At 43.3% G+C, this 15,858-nt stretch overlaps 1 protein-coding gene across 1 annotated transcript in view; it reads left to right on the top strand.

Annotated features, from left to right (window-relative positions):
- The first annotated feature begins 5,945 nt into the window (after positions 1-5,945).
- Positions 5,946-15,858, top strand: part of HDC (histidine decarboxylase) — a 28,622-nt gene continuing 18,709 nt past the window's right edge. The window contains exons 1-5 of the mRNA XM_004421565.3: positions 5,946-5,998; positions 8,134-8,306; positions 11,894-12,007; positions 13,202-13,324; positions 15,509-15,643. Of these exons, the coding sequence (XP_004421622.1) occupies positions 5,968-5,998; positions 8,134-8,306; positions 11,894-12,007; positions 13,202-13,324; positions 15,509-15,643 (576 nt within the window). The 5' untranslated portion in view covers positions 5,946-5,967. The remainder of the gene's footprint in view (positions 5,999-8,133; positions 8,307-11,893; positions 12,008-13,201; positions 13,325-15,508; positions 15,644-15,858) is intronic.

Raw genomic sequence — 15,858 nt, 5'->3', positions numbered from 1 at the left:
GTTCTTGGTAAGAAAAAGAGGCAACTCTCTTAGTTTTATTATTATTTCAACCTTTGTCACCTCTTTCTTCCCCCCAGATTTATTGAGAGATAATTGACACATAACATTCTGTAAGTTTAGGGTGTATGGTGTGATGATTTGATACACATATATATCGCAAAATGATTACCACAATAAGGTTAGTTAACACACCCTTCACCTTACATAGTTGCCATTTTGTTGTTTTGTGGTGAGAACATTAAAACTCATTGTCTCATAGAAACTTTCAAGTATACAATGCAGTATTCTTAACTATAGTCACCATGCTGTACACTAGGTGCCTAGAACTTATTCATCTTATAACGGAAAGTTTGTACCCTTTGACTAACATCTCCTCATCTCCCCCACCACTCCTGTCAACCACCATTCTACTCTTGGTGTCTATGAGTCTGATGTTTTTAAATCCCACACATAAGTGAGATCATATAGAATTTGTCTTTCTCTGTCTAACCAATGTCACTTAGCGTAATGCCCTCAAGTTCATCCATGTTGTTGCAAATGGCTGGATTTCCTTCTTTTTTATGGCTGAATAATATTCCATTCTGTGTTTATGTATCACATCTTTGTCCATTCATCTGTTGATGGACATTTAGGTTGTTTCCATGTCTTGACTATTGTGAATGATGCTGCAATGAACACGGGAGTGCAGATATCTCTTCAAGATAGTGATTTCATCTCCTTCAGATATATACCCGGAAATTCCCTCTCACTTCTTTGAAGTCAGTTCTTGCATGGCACGTAGGAGACAGTCAGTGATTATTTGCTGAACTAATGAGTGAAATGAAGGTAGAGTCTGGGGGTCTTAAGTCTGTGGATCATCCCAAAGTTCAGGAAGGATTTTCTGCAGTCTCACACTCTAGAATTCCTAGGTGCCTCAACTCCTGAAACACCAGGCTGATTTATTTCCATTAGTTTTTTGGGAAAGATATATGTGATAATTAAACTACATGCATGTTCACTGCAGCATAACTTCTAGCAGTAAAATACTAGGAACAACCTAAATGCTCAAAATAGGGATTAGCTAAATAAATCACGGCTATTAAAGGAAGATGCTGTAGAAGAATATCATTGATAGCAAAAGTGTTCAATATATATAGTTAAGTAAGAACTTTAGCTTTACAAAACATGATATGTTTGGTTTACCCAGCCTGGTATACCAGCTTATGTGTACAAAACAAGCCAGATTAATCATTTTTTTTCTTTTTAAAAACTGTGTACACATATGTATAGTTTAACACTCAGGTTAAGAAATGGATATCCAACCTTCCAGAAGCAAAGCCCCTGCCTACCCTAACAACATGCTTCTCTCTGAGTTTTCTGGTTTTGTGATGATCATTTCCTTGCTTTTCTTTATAGTTTTACCACCTTTGTGTCACCTCTAAGCAATAGTTTTATTTATTTTCAAACTTTGTTTAAATGAACCGTCCTTTGGTAACTTGCTTGTTGGACTCAACATCATGTGTGAGATTTACCCGTGTTGTTGCTAATGCCTCTGGCTCAATTTTAGTGCCGTGTAGTACTGTACTGTGTGATACCCATAGTGTATCCATTCTGCTGCCGGTGGATTTTAAATTATGTCTAGCTTTTGGCTATTACAAAAATGCTACTATAAATATGCTTGTGCCTGTTACTACTATAAATTTTAACGCCCACAGTAAAATGGTTTATGTCCCCATCCATCTTAATCACACACAACACCTCCCACCCCCCAAAAATCGGGTCTTTCACCCAACTCCCTCCTCCCCACTCCCTGCAAGGGTTTTTTCTATTAGGGTGCTGGTCTTTTTCTTCTTGCCTTTGTGTTATGAATTGCAAATATTTTTGTTCTCAGTTTGTCATTATCTTTTGACTTTCCTTGTGTGTTTTTTAAAAAAAATACAGCTGAATTTATGGTTTCCGGTTTTTGAGCTATAGTTAGAATGATATTCTTCACTCTGAGGTTGACAGCCAAGCTCCTAAATTTTCTTCATGGAGTTTTAACCTTTATTTTTTTAAAGGCTTTATTGAGGTATAATTGATATACAAAAAATTGCACATATTTAATACATATAATTTGATGAGTTTGGACATATGCATACAACTGTGAAACTAGTACCTTGATTATGGTGATGGTTTCATGTAATTTTATGCTTTTATTTTTTAAATTTAAATCTTTGATTTTTTAAAAAAATTTATCCAAGTACATGGTGTGAGGAATGGATTCAACTTATTTTTCCAGGTGGTTACCCCTTGTTTCAGCACAATTTATTAAATAGTTCATCTTTTTCCCTCTGGTCTGAGAAGCCATCTTTATTATATGCTAAATTCCTATATGTATTTGAATTTATTTGTCTCTTGATACATCAGTATCTCATTGTTTTAATTATTGAGGCTTCATAATATATTTTAATACCTTCTTGGTAAGAGCAGAATCTTTACTCTTCTTTTACAAAGTTTTTCTCATTATTTTAGTTTATTTATTTTTTCTTATGAACTCTAAAAGTAGCTACTGAATTAAAAAACAGAACACTCAGAAAGCTTGTTGGTGTTTTCACTGGGATTGTGTTAAATTTATAAATTAACTTAGGAAAAATTGATATCTTTGTGACATTGAGTCTTACTCTCCAAGAATATGTCTCTTTCCATTCACACAGGTCTTTTATATCATTCAGTAACAATTAAAAAAAACCCATGTTTATTATGTTCAAGGAAATAATATTAAAGATTTAAAAATTTGGTAAGAAATTGAAAACTATAAAAAAAGAACCAAATGAAAATTCTACCACTGAAACAAATACGATAACTGATATTAGGAAATCGATAAATGAGTTTATTGTCATCTTAGATATATCTAAGAGAGAACTCGAAGACAGGTGAGAAAAAAAATTCCCAAACTGAAACTCAGAGAGACAAGAAGATGGAAAATAAAGAAAATAATATAATATATATAACATATAATATATACATACATAAATATTATATATACTGTATATATGAGATAACGCAACAAAGTTTAACATAGGCATAACTGGACTTGCAGAAGAATAGAAGAGAGGTAATGGAGCAGAAAGCAATGGCTGAAGAAAAAATAACTGATATTTTTCCATTTAATTTGGTGCTTGATACTTTCTATGTGCTCAATACACATCAGCTATTATCACTGTCAATATTATTATTTTTCCCACCCCTGGTCCTATGAAAGATTTATACTATTGGCGATACTGCTGGAGTCCAAATCCATTAGGCCATTTTTTCACCAAAGACCTATGTTCTTGGGTCATTCTTCCTCTTCTTCTCTTTTTTTTGTGAGGAAGACCAGCCCTGAGTTAACATCCAATGCCAATCCTCCTCTTTTTGCTGAGGAAGATTGGCCCTGGGCTAACATCCGTGCCCTTCTTCCTCTACTTTATATGGGATGCCGCCACAGCATGGCTTGACAAGCGGTACATTGGTGCGCACCTGGGATCCGAACTTGAGAACCCTGGGCCGCGGAAGCGGAGCGCATGCACTTAACCCCTGCGCCACCAGGTCAGCCCCTTCTTTTTTTTTTATCAACAGCATTGAGCTGTAATTCTGGTACTATAAAATCCTCCCATTTAAAGTGTACAGATCAGTGCTCTTGATATATTCAGAGAGTTGTGCAATCATCACGATGATCAATTTTTAAACATTTTCATCACCCCTCCCCCGTTCCCCTTAGCTGTCAACCTCTGACTCCCAACACCCCAGCCCTTGGTAACCAGTAATTTACCTTCTGTCTCTATAGATTTGACTATTCTGGACATTTCATATAAGTGGAATCATATATTATGTGGTCCTTTGTGACTGGCTGCTTTCCCTTAGCATAATGTTTTCAAAGTTCATCCATGTCGTAGCATGAATCAGTACTTTATTCCTTTTCCTTGCAGAATAATATTCTGTTATATGGATATACAGTACCACATTTTATTTATACATTCGTCCGTTGATGGACATTTGGGTTGTTTCTACTTTTTGGCTATTATGAATAATGCCGCTGTGAACATTCACGTTTAAGTTTTTGTGTGGATGTAAATTTTTATTTTCCTTGGATGTACACCTAGGAGTGGAATTGTTGACTCATAAAGGAACTCTATGTTTAGCCTTTTGAAGAACTGTCAGACTGTTTTCCGAAACGGCTGCACCATTTTACATTCCCACCAGTAATATATGAGGGTTCCAATTTCTCCATATCCTCACAACATTTGTTAATATCTGTCTTTTTGATTATAGTCATCCTAGTGGGTGTGAAGTGGTATCTCATTGTAGTTTTTTCAGTAGCAATTTAAAAAACCTTTTTGTTTCAGAATAATTATAAATTTAGGAGAAGTTGTACAAATAGTACAGAGTCCATGAATCATTCACCCAACTACTCCCAATGGTAACATCTTACATAACTATAATACAATATCAAAACCAGGAAACTGACGTTGGTATAATACTGTTAATTAACAGGTTTAATTCAGATTTCACCAGTTTTAAGATGCACTCTGTTTTGAACTGAATGTTTGTCCCCCCCACCCCCTGCCCCCAAATTCATATGTTGAAGCCTAACCCTTGGTGTGATGGTATTAGGAAGTGGGGCCTTTAGGAGATAACTAGGTTTAGATAAATTCTTGAGTGTGGAGCACCGTAATGGGATTACTGCACTTATAAGAAGAGACTAACAGTTTCTCCACCATGTGAGGATACAGAAAGAATGTGGCCCATCTACATACCAGGAAGAGTGTTCTCAGCAAATGCTGAACCTGACACTGTGCAAAGGGATTTGCCAGGTAAGCAGCTGGATATAAGATTTTGCTGCTCAGAACACTGGAAGGGCCTCATAGTATAAATTTGTCAAGGGGTTTATACCTATATGGATATCACATAGGTAACAGTTAAAGCCACAGAAATGGATAAGGCCGCCTAGGAAGGTAGATGAGAGGAGGGCAGTACCCCGAAGTATGCCGACATTTAAGGGCTGGATGGAGGAGACAAACAGCCAGAGAAATGGAAGGAAGAGCATGGGAGGCCGTGTTATGGGAGCCCAGAGAGACTGTCTACTTCAACTACAAGGAGTAGGAACTATTGAATACCACCGAGAGGATGAGCAAGTTGAAGACTGGAAACAAATAAATAAAAATGTCTACTCTATTTGGCAACTTGAAAGTATTTGATCACTTTTTACTCAGAAATCAAGCTCCAGGAGTAGTGATTCTGGAGTATAGTAGTTTCTGCATGTCCCTTTACACACACACACACACATATGCACACACATACACGCACACACGCTAAGTGCTAAAAGCGATTAAGTCTGGGTGATGTTTGAGTTTTTACTCTTTTTGTTTATCTGTGTTTTCTCATCTCTCTACAACAATAAATATTATGTAGTAAGAAAAGTATAATCCGTCATGTTAGATGACAACATCTGCCTCTTTCTGAGCACAGCGTGGCCAGCAGGGCAGTGTCACTGTAAGCGCCTTTCCTCCCTCCCTGCTGCTGACAAGGAAGCACCGGCAGGTATAATACTAATAATTTGTGCTACTTATTCTGCATCCCCTTGGCTTTGCTCTGGGCTACAGAGCTGGGAGCTTTCTCTGCGGCTGAGGCTCTGTTGTCTGAAGCCAGGGGCAGGAAGAATGGAGGGCTCTCTACCACATCCACCTGGAGGCTGCCTGCAGGTTTGGGTTGCTAAGTGCACTGTTTAATTTAGGAGTGCCTTTTATCCTGGATCTCTTGACCAGCCAAAGTTGTGGTCACTGTTCCCAACAAGGGCTGGGGGAAGAGGGGTGGAATTAATTAAGGCCTGAAGGGAGGGCCTTTGAGGGGTGGAGCTAAGGTGGAAGAAAGGAGAACCCTTTAAATAAAGGGCCCACACTTGCTGCCCAGGAGTGCGCCTTCCACCTCCTACGTGTCTGTTTGTTGAGAAGCAGCCGGAGCCCAGGGGAGATGATGGAGCCTGAGGAGTACAGAGAGAGAGGTGAGCAATGAGCATCCCTGGCCCTCTTCCCCGCTGCCACCCCGCCACTGCTGCTGGTGGCCGGCCCTTGGAATTGAGGTGTCATTCGACTGCAGCATTAGAATTGCCTTCCGAGAGTTGGCTTCTGCAAAATTGTTCCTGAGAAAGGAATGCAGGAACAGAGTTTAAAACTTTTCTCAACCTCTCTTTTCATTCTCCCTCTCATCTTCCCACTCTCATATAGGTCCCCACTACTATGGCACACTCTTCTTTTCTATCTTCCCACAAAATAGAGGGTTTGAATTCCTGAGCCACTAAACGGGAAAAGGGAATTATTCATATTCTAAAATAGAAAAAAATTTCCCTGAGTATTCTGTAGTCACTGCAAAATCCTTTCTTTCTTAATGTTCATTTCTCTATGTGTGAATCTATTAGGAGTGTTCTTTCTTTTAGTCATTCATTCTATAAACATTTAGTGAACAGCTACTATGTCTCAAGCCTTGTGTGATGAGCAAAACCAAACAGTTAACCTGTTTTCGGGCATGGCTGTCCTCAGAGGGGAAGTAGGTAGTTGCTTGTAATTTCTCTCTCTGTAACTTGTTATATCCTCATCCCCACTAGTAGGTTATATTGCCTAAAATTCTTTTGCTGTAAGGCATTGTCTCGTGTTAAATCCAACTTTTCCTCTCCCTCCTCCACCCAGACATAACTTAACTAGGTGGCCAGCAGTCTTTGCACTTATGCATGCGTTAGCTTCTTCCATTGTTTTCCAAAGGCACATATGGCTGCAAGCAGGTTCTTGTGGACATGTATCTCATGTATGGAGCACAAATGCATTTCATGCTGTCCCTGGACAAGTGGAGGGCATGGTCCAGTGCTCTCAGAGCTCTGAGGGGGTTCTGCTGCAGTCACGAGAGTCTTCCGGCTGTGGGAGGGCTGAAGGAGAGCAGAAAGAAGAGAGAAGGGCACTGAAATCTCTGTTGCCTTCACAGTTTTGTCTGGGGCTGGTCTGCTCATAAGAATTTTGCATGAGCTGGTGCAGAGGGAAGAAATTGGGTTCTGTCTCCTCTTCTCTATTTTATTTTATTTTTTTGCCGGGGGAAAAGGAGCCTGGGGAGTACTAAGGAGGAATTATAGATGTTGAGAGAGACAGAGAGATGAATACAGCCACAGACACAGAAAGGGAGAGAAGCAGAGAGAGGGATTCAGAGAGAAAAAGAGAAGAGACACTGAAGACTGAGCCCCTCTCCTGAAGAAAAGGAAGGGAAGAAAGAGTAAATAACTTGCAGTGGCGTCAGAGTATTTGACTTGGCTATTTTTCTTCCTTATTCATTTTTTCATTCATTTGATAAATTTTTTTGAGCATCTACAAAATGTTCTAGGCACTGAGCTGTTGGTGGAGGCAGGGGGAGGGAGATAAAGTGATTAAGACATGGTTCCACATTGCCCTAAGATTTCAGGCCAGTGCCGGGTTCTTAGTCTGGGCCTATGGTTGTGCTTTAGGGATTCTATGAACGTCAGAAATTATATAGAAATTTTCATGTGTGTGTAAGCCTACAGTTTTAATCAGATTCTTAAAGAAATCCCTGGGTCTAAAAAAGGTGAGGAATTACTGGTCCAATGGGAATGGTGAACAAATAGATTTTTCTCCTTATAGCAGAACCTGGCAGGGAGCTTGCTATCTGTGCTAAGAAAGAGTATAGGGTGTGTGTATGTGTGTGAGAGCGTGTGTGTGTAACAGTTTTTGGATATAAAGAGTCACAGAGTTTCTACTGAACTTGTCAGGTAATGAATTAATAGATGTTCTGTTTTTGAGCAGAAAAGAAAGGTAGGAGAGGTGATTAAGATCGATATGGATAAGGAAAGGGGGAGGAAAAAGCAATATTTTACCTTGGTGCTAGAGTTTTATGCTTTGGAGATTTTCCCTCTTGTTCATTTGTTCACTCACATACTTCCTGCATCATTCATTCACTCCCTCACTCATTTTTTTATTCTGAAGACAAGGCCTATGCTGGGGATCAGACTCCCTCCCTGCCCCAGCCATGAATCCATCTCCTTCTTCACCAAGTCTCTCGGCCCCAGCTCGAAGGGGGTGGGCACAGATTGGCTAGGCCCAGTCAGAGGACATGAGGCTGGTTTCCTTGCCTCCCTCGTAGGCAAAGAGATGGTGGATTACATCTGCCAGTACCTGAGCACCGTGCGGGAGCGGCGGGTGACCCCAGACGTGCGGCCTGGCTACCTGCGAGCCCAGCTGCCTGAGAGCGCTCCTGAGGAACCTGACAGCTGGGACAGCATCTTTGGGGACATTGAGCGAATCATCATGCCTGGGGTGAGATACAGTCACAGGGGTGATTCTGGGTTTCGGGGAATAAGAGGGCAGGTGCTAGGCCTGAAGAAAGGCCTGGGATGACCCTTCAGCCACTTGGCCAACATCCAAGCCCATCTTCTGGACATGTGGAGGGCCAGGACTTTGAAATCAGGTTTCTGAGGCCAGGCGACCTATAGCTTTACATGGGCTTACATACTGCTTCCCAGGGCCTAGTTTGACAGAAGTGTGGAAATCTAATGGGATGAGGTGAGAAGTGAAAATTGTGTCTGAGGGGAAAGGATGGAGAGAAGAGGCTGGAGATAGTCCCTGAAGGCCCAGTTGGCAGAGCCAGGGATACCCCTGCAGACTTCTGAGACACCCCAAAGGCAAGGAAAGAAGCTGAGAACACAACCCCTGAGGGCACCCTGATTGTCAGGTTGGGTGGCCCGGAAGCTGAGTGAGTCCCGGTCAGCTCCCTGCTTTCTCCTCCGTGAGTTGGGAACCATGTCCTTCCTTACTAAGGGGAGGTCTTGTGATTGAACAGCTTTTCAGGAGTAGGAAGGGGCTTTCCGTGAATCATCTATACTCCCAGTGACAAAAGGCACAACCTGGTGATAGCCAGGGGCCAGGGAACAGACAGAAGCTGGCTGATGCACCAGACTTGAGCTACAGCCCACCACCATGGGCTGTGACAATGTCCCTGGCCACTGGGGTGAGGAGGTGTGTCAAGGTGCTTATGCTAAAAGTGTGCCAGTCTTCCTCCCTCGGAAGGGCTGCCTTTTATTGAACCCCAGGCCACGTGCCAGGTGCTGTAAGTAGCCACATTACAGGCTAGCCTGTTTTATCCTACACTGACCCTATGATTCCTGTTTTACAGATGAGTAAACTGAGGCTCAGAGAAGTTAATTTTCTTCCCCAAATCACAGATCCAAAATTTTAGCCTAGGCCAGTCTTACTCCAAGGCTCTGCTCTTTCTCCTACACTGATATCCCCATCAGTGAGTGACTCATTGCGCTAGACTGAGCCCCAGCACCCAGGAACCGCCCTTTAGCTGTGCCTCAACACACAGGCTGTTCTCCTCAATCTCCCTGCTGTGGCATTGGTGTCCTGAATTGCACGTGTCCAGCAGCTCTTCCTGAGGCCTGCCCTCATCTCCAAAGAGCTTTGAACTTAGATGTGACAGAAATATGCCTGGAAGCAGGGGTGAAAAATTATTCAAACTCAGAAAGCAATGGCAAGTTTGTACAAAACCGAATACTCCTCTCTCTCTGACCATTCAGCCTATTTCGCAAGCATCTTTTGAAAATTTCCATATCAGTAAAGCTCTACCAAGTAGGCTAATCCCCAGTGAGATTATCTCATGGATTTCATTCTGTAAAATGTAATCTGCTGAGGAGCCAACTGTAGCTTGGTAGTGAGACTGAAAGCAACTGTCAGAAGAGGCGGAAATAAGCCGATTTCATTTGATTGAAAGAAATTCCAGCAGTTGCTGAGGGTGTGGTCAGAGAGGCTCATTTCTGGACCGAGAGGTCTGTCTGTTTTGATAAGCGTTCCTCTGGCTTATCTTATCATATTTATCTTACGAGAACAGACAATTGCCTCTTGATAGGGTTAGGAGGTGGAAGCCCTTCTCTGGGGTTTCCAAAATACTGTCACTAAACACATCGATAATGAGGGCCCAATCTTTCATCTCATCTCACAGGCTGCACTGGCCCCTGAGAGTTGGCCTGAAAGTGATCGGCCCTTTGCTTTCTCATTTTGGCCAGCACCTCACTGAAAACTGGATTAGTCTTCCCTCCCTGCCACCTGCTAGACACAACGAGAAGAAAAGCTGTCCTTCTGCTTTAATTCCCACCATGGTTAGAAAAATCCCATCTACTCTTCCTGAGGGAGAAAGCAGTGCAGGGGAGCAGGAGTAGGCCGCCATCTTGCTTAGGAGCTTGGGCTCTGGCGTCAGACAGCCCTGGGTTTCCGTCTTGGCGCTGTCGTCTGTCCCTGTGAGATGTGTGTGATCACAAGGATGCTGCCTCTCTCTGCCAGCCCCAATTCTTACCTGTAAAACAGGGATAATGGTAGAACCTACCTCACAGGGGAGCTGTGAGAATTAAATAAGATAAAACTGGGAAAGTGGAAGATCCTGTTATTACCTATGCTGCCTTCTACCTGGTGAAAATCAGAGGAAGAGGTCTATTTAAGAGTCCAGTCAGGATATGTGATGTGTCTGTCACCACGTGATCAGCATACCATTAACATTAGTGCTTTACATTTTATAAATTTCCTCCCAGGCCGATCCACAGAACAACCCCAAGAGACAGGATTTACTTTATGATGAGAAACTCAGGTTGAGAGAGGTGCAGGGGAGGATCCTGGTTTTATGGGATCTGAACTGAATACAAATTTGGGGACCCCCTTTAAGAAAAAATAATTAAGAATAGATCTTGAAAGAGACCCATGAAAACACGCGACCTTGGAGGTTAAGTTCATTAGCTTCACAATAAATCTGCAAGGTCACACAGCTGTTTAGAGGCAGAGGTAGGACTGGAGCCTGTGGCCTTGGGCTTGAATCCTCTGCTCTTTCTACCACGCATGCTGCCCAGGACACTGTCCTTGCTCTCCAAGGGTTAAAGGAATTTGCACACAGTAAATAACTCGATGGTGCACTAAGGTGTTGTCTCATGAGTTCTCAGTAGGGTGAAACATCTAGAATGAGAGTGTTCCATGGGCTCAGGGAATAGATCAAAGAGGGCTGGGGAGCTGGGGAAGAGTTTGTGGAGGAAATGAATATTTAATAGCTTTCTAAGAAGTAAGTGGTTTTGGAGGGTCATGTTTGTATGAGAAGTGCTGTCTTGTCAGGGGACCCAGCATTGTTCAAAGACACGAACACATAAATGGACAGGATGTGTTTGCAGAACAGTGAGATGAAGCCAGATTAGATAATCAATGAGGCTGATGAGCCACTGAGGGTGCTTCAGAGACCTGTTATAGAAGGCCCTCCCTGCCCACCTGGCTCCTCCTTAGATCCAATTTAATCTGATTGTGGGCTCAGGCGTCACCTGGAGGCAGGGGTCCCATGCCCTCTGGCTGGCATTTCTCCTGTCCTTTCCTTTCCTCTCTCCATCCCCACTGGGAAGCTAAGGACAGCTTTGAACCTACTGACACTGACCCTCTGCTGTGTGCCCAGAGAGCTCAGTGATCCATAAGACAAAAGATGCTTTTTGCAAGAAATTGGATGAGACAAGCAACCTGCTCTTCTGAATCTCATAGTCTCCCCTTCCTGTTATTACAGGGCAGGGGCAGCATAGGATATAAGCACTGGATACTAATATGAACACTACCCAGAATTACTATAGCAATTTTTATTTTGCATATTCCCTTCTGGTCTTTGCATATATGCAAATGCTCCACTGATGAACTAGCTTAGAATATGAGAAATGTGGGTGGCAAGAACACAATGAATATGTCTTATTTTTATGGAGTAGTGTCACTTAAAAGTCTTAAAAATGTCGGCCCATCTCTAGGCTGCTTCCCTTGCCAGGGAGGGTCTCTGGAGGGGGGAAGCCTCCTGGACTTGCCTCCTGGTGCTGCCTGTGTACATGCTCTGCTTCTAGGTGGTACATTGGCAGAGCCCCCATATGCACGCCTACTACCCAGCTCTCACCTCTTGGCCGTCACTGCTGGGAGACATGTTGGCCGATGCCATCAACTGCTTGGGATTCACCTGGGTGAGTAGCAGTGGCTGTAGCTGTAACCAGTGACAATGCAGGACAAAGCAGGAAGTGACATCCCAGGGTAGACATTTTTTGTCCTGATCTCTGAACAGGATTCTAAATTAAATATTAACAATGGCTGCATTCTTTGAGCTTAAGCTTTATATAAATTATCTCATTTTATCCTTTAACCCTATGGAATCATGAGTATTGGCCTCATTTTGTAGGTGGAGAAATTGAGGCATAAGTAACTTATCTCCCCAAGATCACACCTTTCACAGAGACAGAAAGGAGATTTGGACTGAGGTCTGGTTATTGCCACAGTTTGTGACCCTAACTAAGCTATTTGATGCCAGTGGGTACAACTTCCCCTTGTCTTTGATGGGTTAGGGATATACCCTAAGACTTCCTTTAATAACCCCTTAAGGGGCTGGCCCGGTGGCGTAGCAGTTAAGTTCTCGAGTTCCACTTCGGTGACTTGGGGTTCTCAGGTTCGGATCCTGGGTGCGGACCTACTCACCGCTCATCAAGCCATGATGAGGCAGCGTCCCATATAGAAGAGCTACAACTCTACAACTATGATATACAACTATGTACTGGGGCTTTGGGGAGAAACAAAAAAAAGAAAAAAGAGGAAGATTGGCAACAGATGTTAGTGCAGGGCCACTCTTCCTCAAAAAAAAAAAAAAAACCTCTTAAGCACCAAGCAGCTTTCATTTGTCCCAGAAGTCTCCTAGAAGAGCTTTATATTGTAAGCCTGAACTATTCTAAGGTGTGTGTAAGGGGTGGGGAGAGTTGCTATCTTTTCCGGGAAGGAGTGCTTGCTTTCTTAATCCTAAAACTTCCCCCTGGCCTTTAGAATGCTTCCCAGCTGGGTGTTTTAGGGACTTGGGGAACCAAATGAAAGCAATTATTTCTAGGGCTGTTTCTCCATAGAGCCTTTGAGTTGTAGGAGAATCGACCTCATTGAGAGTGGCATGAATCCAAAGCCCCATATTCTTTTCCCTTTTTGGTTTGGCAGAGGATGGGGTGGGGGTGGGGCACAGGGCTGACATTGACCCCTCCTCCAAGGAGAAGATAGGTTAGGTTCCCATTGATAACATCAGGGCCCAGAGGAGGACCAGAGCAGAGACAGATGTGTTTCTGGGGCTGGAGGGGGCATCTTGGTGCCCTGAGGCTATCTGGATAAAGTTGCTTTCCCTCTTTCAGGCTTCCAGCCCTGCATGTACGGAGCTGGAGATGAACGTCATGGACTGGCTGGCAAAAATGCTAGGACTCCCAGAGCATTTCCTGCACCACCACCCCAGCAGCCAGGGAGGAGGTGTCTTACAGGTGCCTCCATTGGCAAAGCTGCCCCTAGCATGGGGGCTAAGTAGTGAAAGATAAGCCAAACCCTTGCCTGGGCATTCTCCTGTTCTCCATGTCACTCACACCACCACCATCACTGCTACCATCGTCACCATTACCGTCATCACTATCGTGATTGACACCACCATCACCGACTCCACCACTGTCATAGCTACCACTTCTGCCACAGTCACCTCTCCTCCCATTGCTGCCACTCCCATCTCAACTTCCACTTCATTTACACTGCTGTCACCACCATCTCCACTCTTTTTTTCTTTTTTCTTTGAAAAAGATTAAAAAGTCAACACATCACCACATTTCCAGTATTACTAGATTCAGTTTTCTTAGTTTATAATTTGACAATTCCCCTTCCTTGTCCCATTTTATACCTTACGGTAAGTAGAAAAGAGAAGGCAAGTAGAGACTTCTTTCCTTCCCTCCCTCCTAGGTCCAGAAGATCCTTGGCAGTGAGAGAAATTAACATAAATCGATTGATCTTATCTTAAAACCCTATCTTCTGGATATCTGTCAAATGATGGTTCTTCAAATAACTGTTTTTTTTATCAAGGACCTTGACATTCATTCATGCGGGCTTGGTTCTGAGGCCTTGGAGAACCCCCAAATTCTTAAATTCACTGTAATGTGTAATTTTCCTCCTTTTATAATCTATAAGAGATAATAATAATAATAATAATATTTCCCTCAAAGAGTGGATGTGAGGACTAAATGAACTCTTCTAATAAATAAAAATAGCCATGCTGCCCTGAAATGAGAACTGGAAAGTTTGCTGGGCCCATTTGCTAGCTAAGTGGTTCCCTCGCTCACTTCAGCCTCTCAGCAAGATTAAAGTCTGACCCTCACGAGCAAGACAAATTGCTGCACGTTGTGGGCCTTTGGGTTGTTAGCAAATAGTGACAAGCTCAGCTACGGTATCTGGGAGAGCATGCTGAATGTCTGCTCTACCTGATCTCGCTTTTCATCTAATTATCTCAAGAACCCTGTAGGTAAAGAGTATCACCCCCAATTTTTGAGATAAGAGCACCGAAACTCTGAGAGGCTGAAAACATGCCCCAGGTCACACAGCTGGTAAGTGGAAGAATGAGGATTCAAACCCAGGTCTAAAATCCAAGCTGTGCCTTCTCCTGCATCCATCAGCCATGTGAACTTGGTTTAGTCCTGTAACCTCTCTGAGCATCCCTATCCTCATCTGTAGAAAGGAATCACAGGTATCGCAGAGAGGTTTTGTGAGGAGCAAATGGGATGACAGAAAGTGCTTTGTGAACTATGATGGAAGGTGGTATTATTATTATTACTGTTCTGCTGGCTTTCTTTTTGTGGAGTAATTTCTAGCCACTGAATATCTTGTGGGATCTGGTCTGTACCACTCCCTGTGACACTGTCTGCCACGCTTTTTAGCAGGGAGCCGTCAGCTGTAGGTCATCTGCAGATTTCAAGAAGCAAAGACATCAAAGACCGAGCGACTGATGAGAAACCATCGAGATTCCTGTGAGGTTGCTGAGGTGGCTCCCAGGATTCTCACAATCATGGCCAGAGCAAAATCCTATCCAACCCTTGTTTGATAATTGATACTCCCGCTCTGGGAGGCAGCTAAAGGGATGCTCTCCATTTTATAAGTGGAGGAGCGTCTTCCAGAGGGGCCATATTAGCCCAAAGTCACGAGAGCCACTGGTAACAAAACTGAGGCCAAAGTCATCAGCCTCTCATAGAGGCCAGGACCCTCTCTCTCTGGGATATCCTGGGGAAAACAAACTCCATTTCCATAACTAATAAATTGAAAGTTCTTTCTTTTAAGCAAGTTTTTGAGAGCAAACATAGCTATAAGCAAACTTGTCTCTAGCAGGGGCTGAATATTCCCCTTTTGGTCTCTGTGGCCTCTCTAATAAAGATGTTAGTATTAGGTGAAAATTTGCTTTCATCACTTCCCTGGAAAATTAGAGGAGAGAGGTGTCCCAGGAGTGCATAAAGTGTTGTGAATGGAGAATGCAGAGTAGAGGGGGAAGGACAGCCCCTTAGGCAGGAGCTGTGTACTTCCTTAGGAATAGCTATTAAACACACACACACACGCACACACACACGTACGAAGTCCGGGGGAATTTGCCAAGAGAACACAGGGAGAGGCTGCCACTGGTAATCCTTCTTCCACTACAGAGCACAGTTAGTGAGTCCACCCTGATCGCCTTGCTTGCAGCAAGGAAGAACAAGATCTTGGAAATGAAATCATCTGAGCCTGGGGCGGACGAGTCCTCCCTGAACGCCCGCCTCATTGCCTACGCCTCTGACCAGGTGAGTTGCCCAACATGGGCCAAACCTTCAGGTCATTGCTTGGCTTGTGGAGACTTAGTCCTTGAGCAATTTCCTCCTAGACATGAGCGCGCTGGGGTTCAGGGCAGCTCAGGCCTCAGAGGTCGTCTCCAGGAACCATGGGGGAGGATGAATGTCAAATGATATCTTTGATTCCCTTAGTGTGGCTTCAGTGGTTTCTGGGGAGCGCTCATCCC

Source organism: Ceratotherium simum, chromosome 3 (genome assembly GCF_057802395.1).
Source record: "Ceratotherium simum simum isolate JZ-2026a chromosome 3, ASM5780239v1, whole genome shotgun sequence".
Taxonomy (NCBI): Eukaryota; Metazoa; Chordata; class Mammalia; order Perissodactyla; family Rhinocerotidae; genus Ceratotherium; species Ceratotherium simum.
This window is presented reverse-complemented; position numbering and strand designations above follow the sequence as displayed.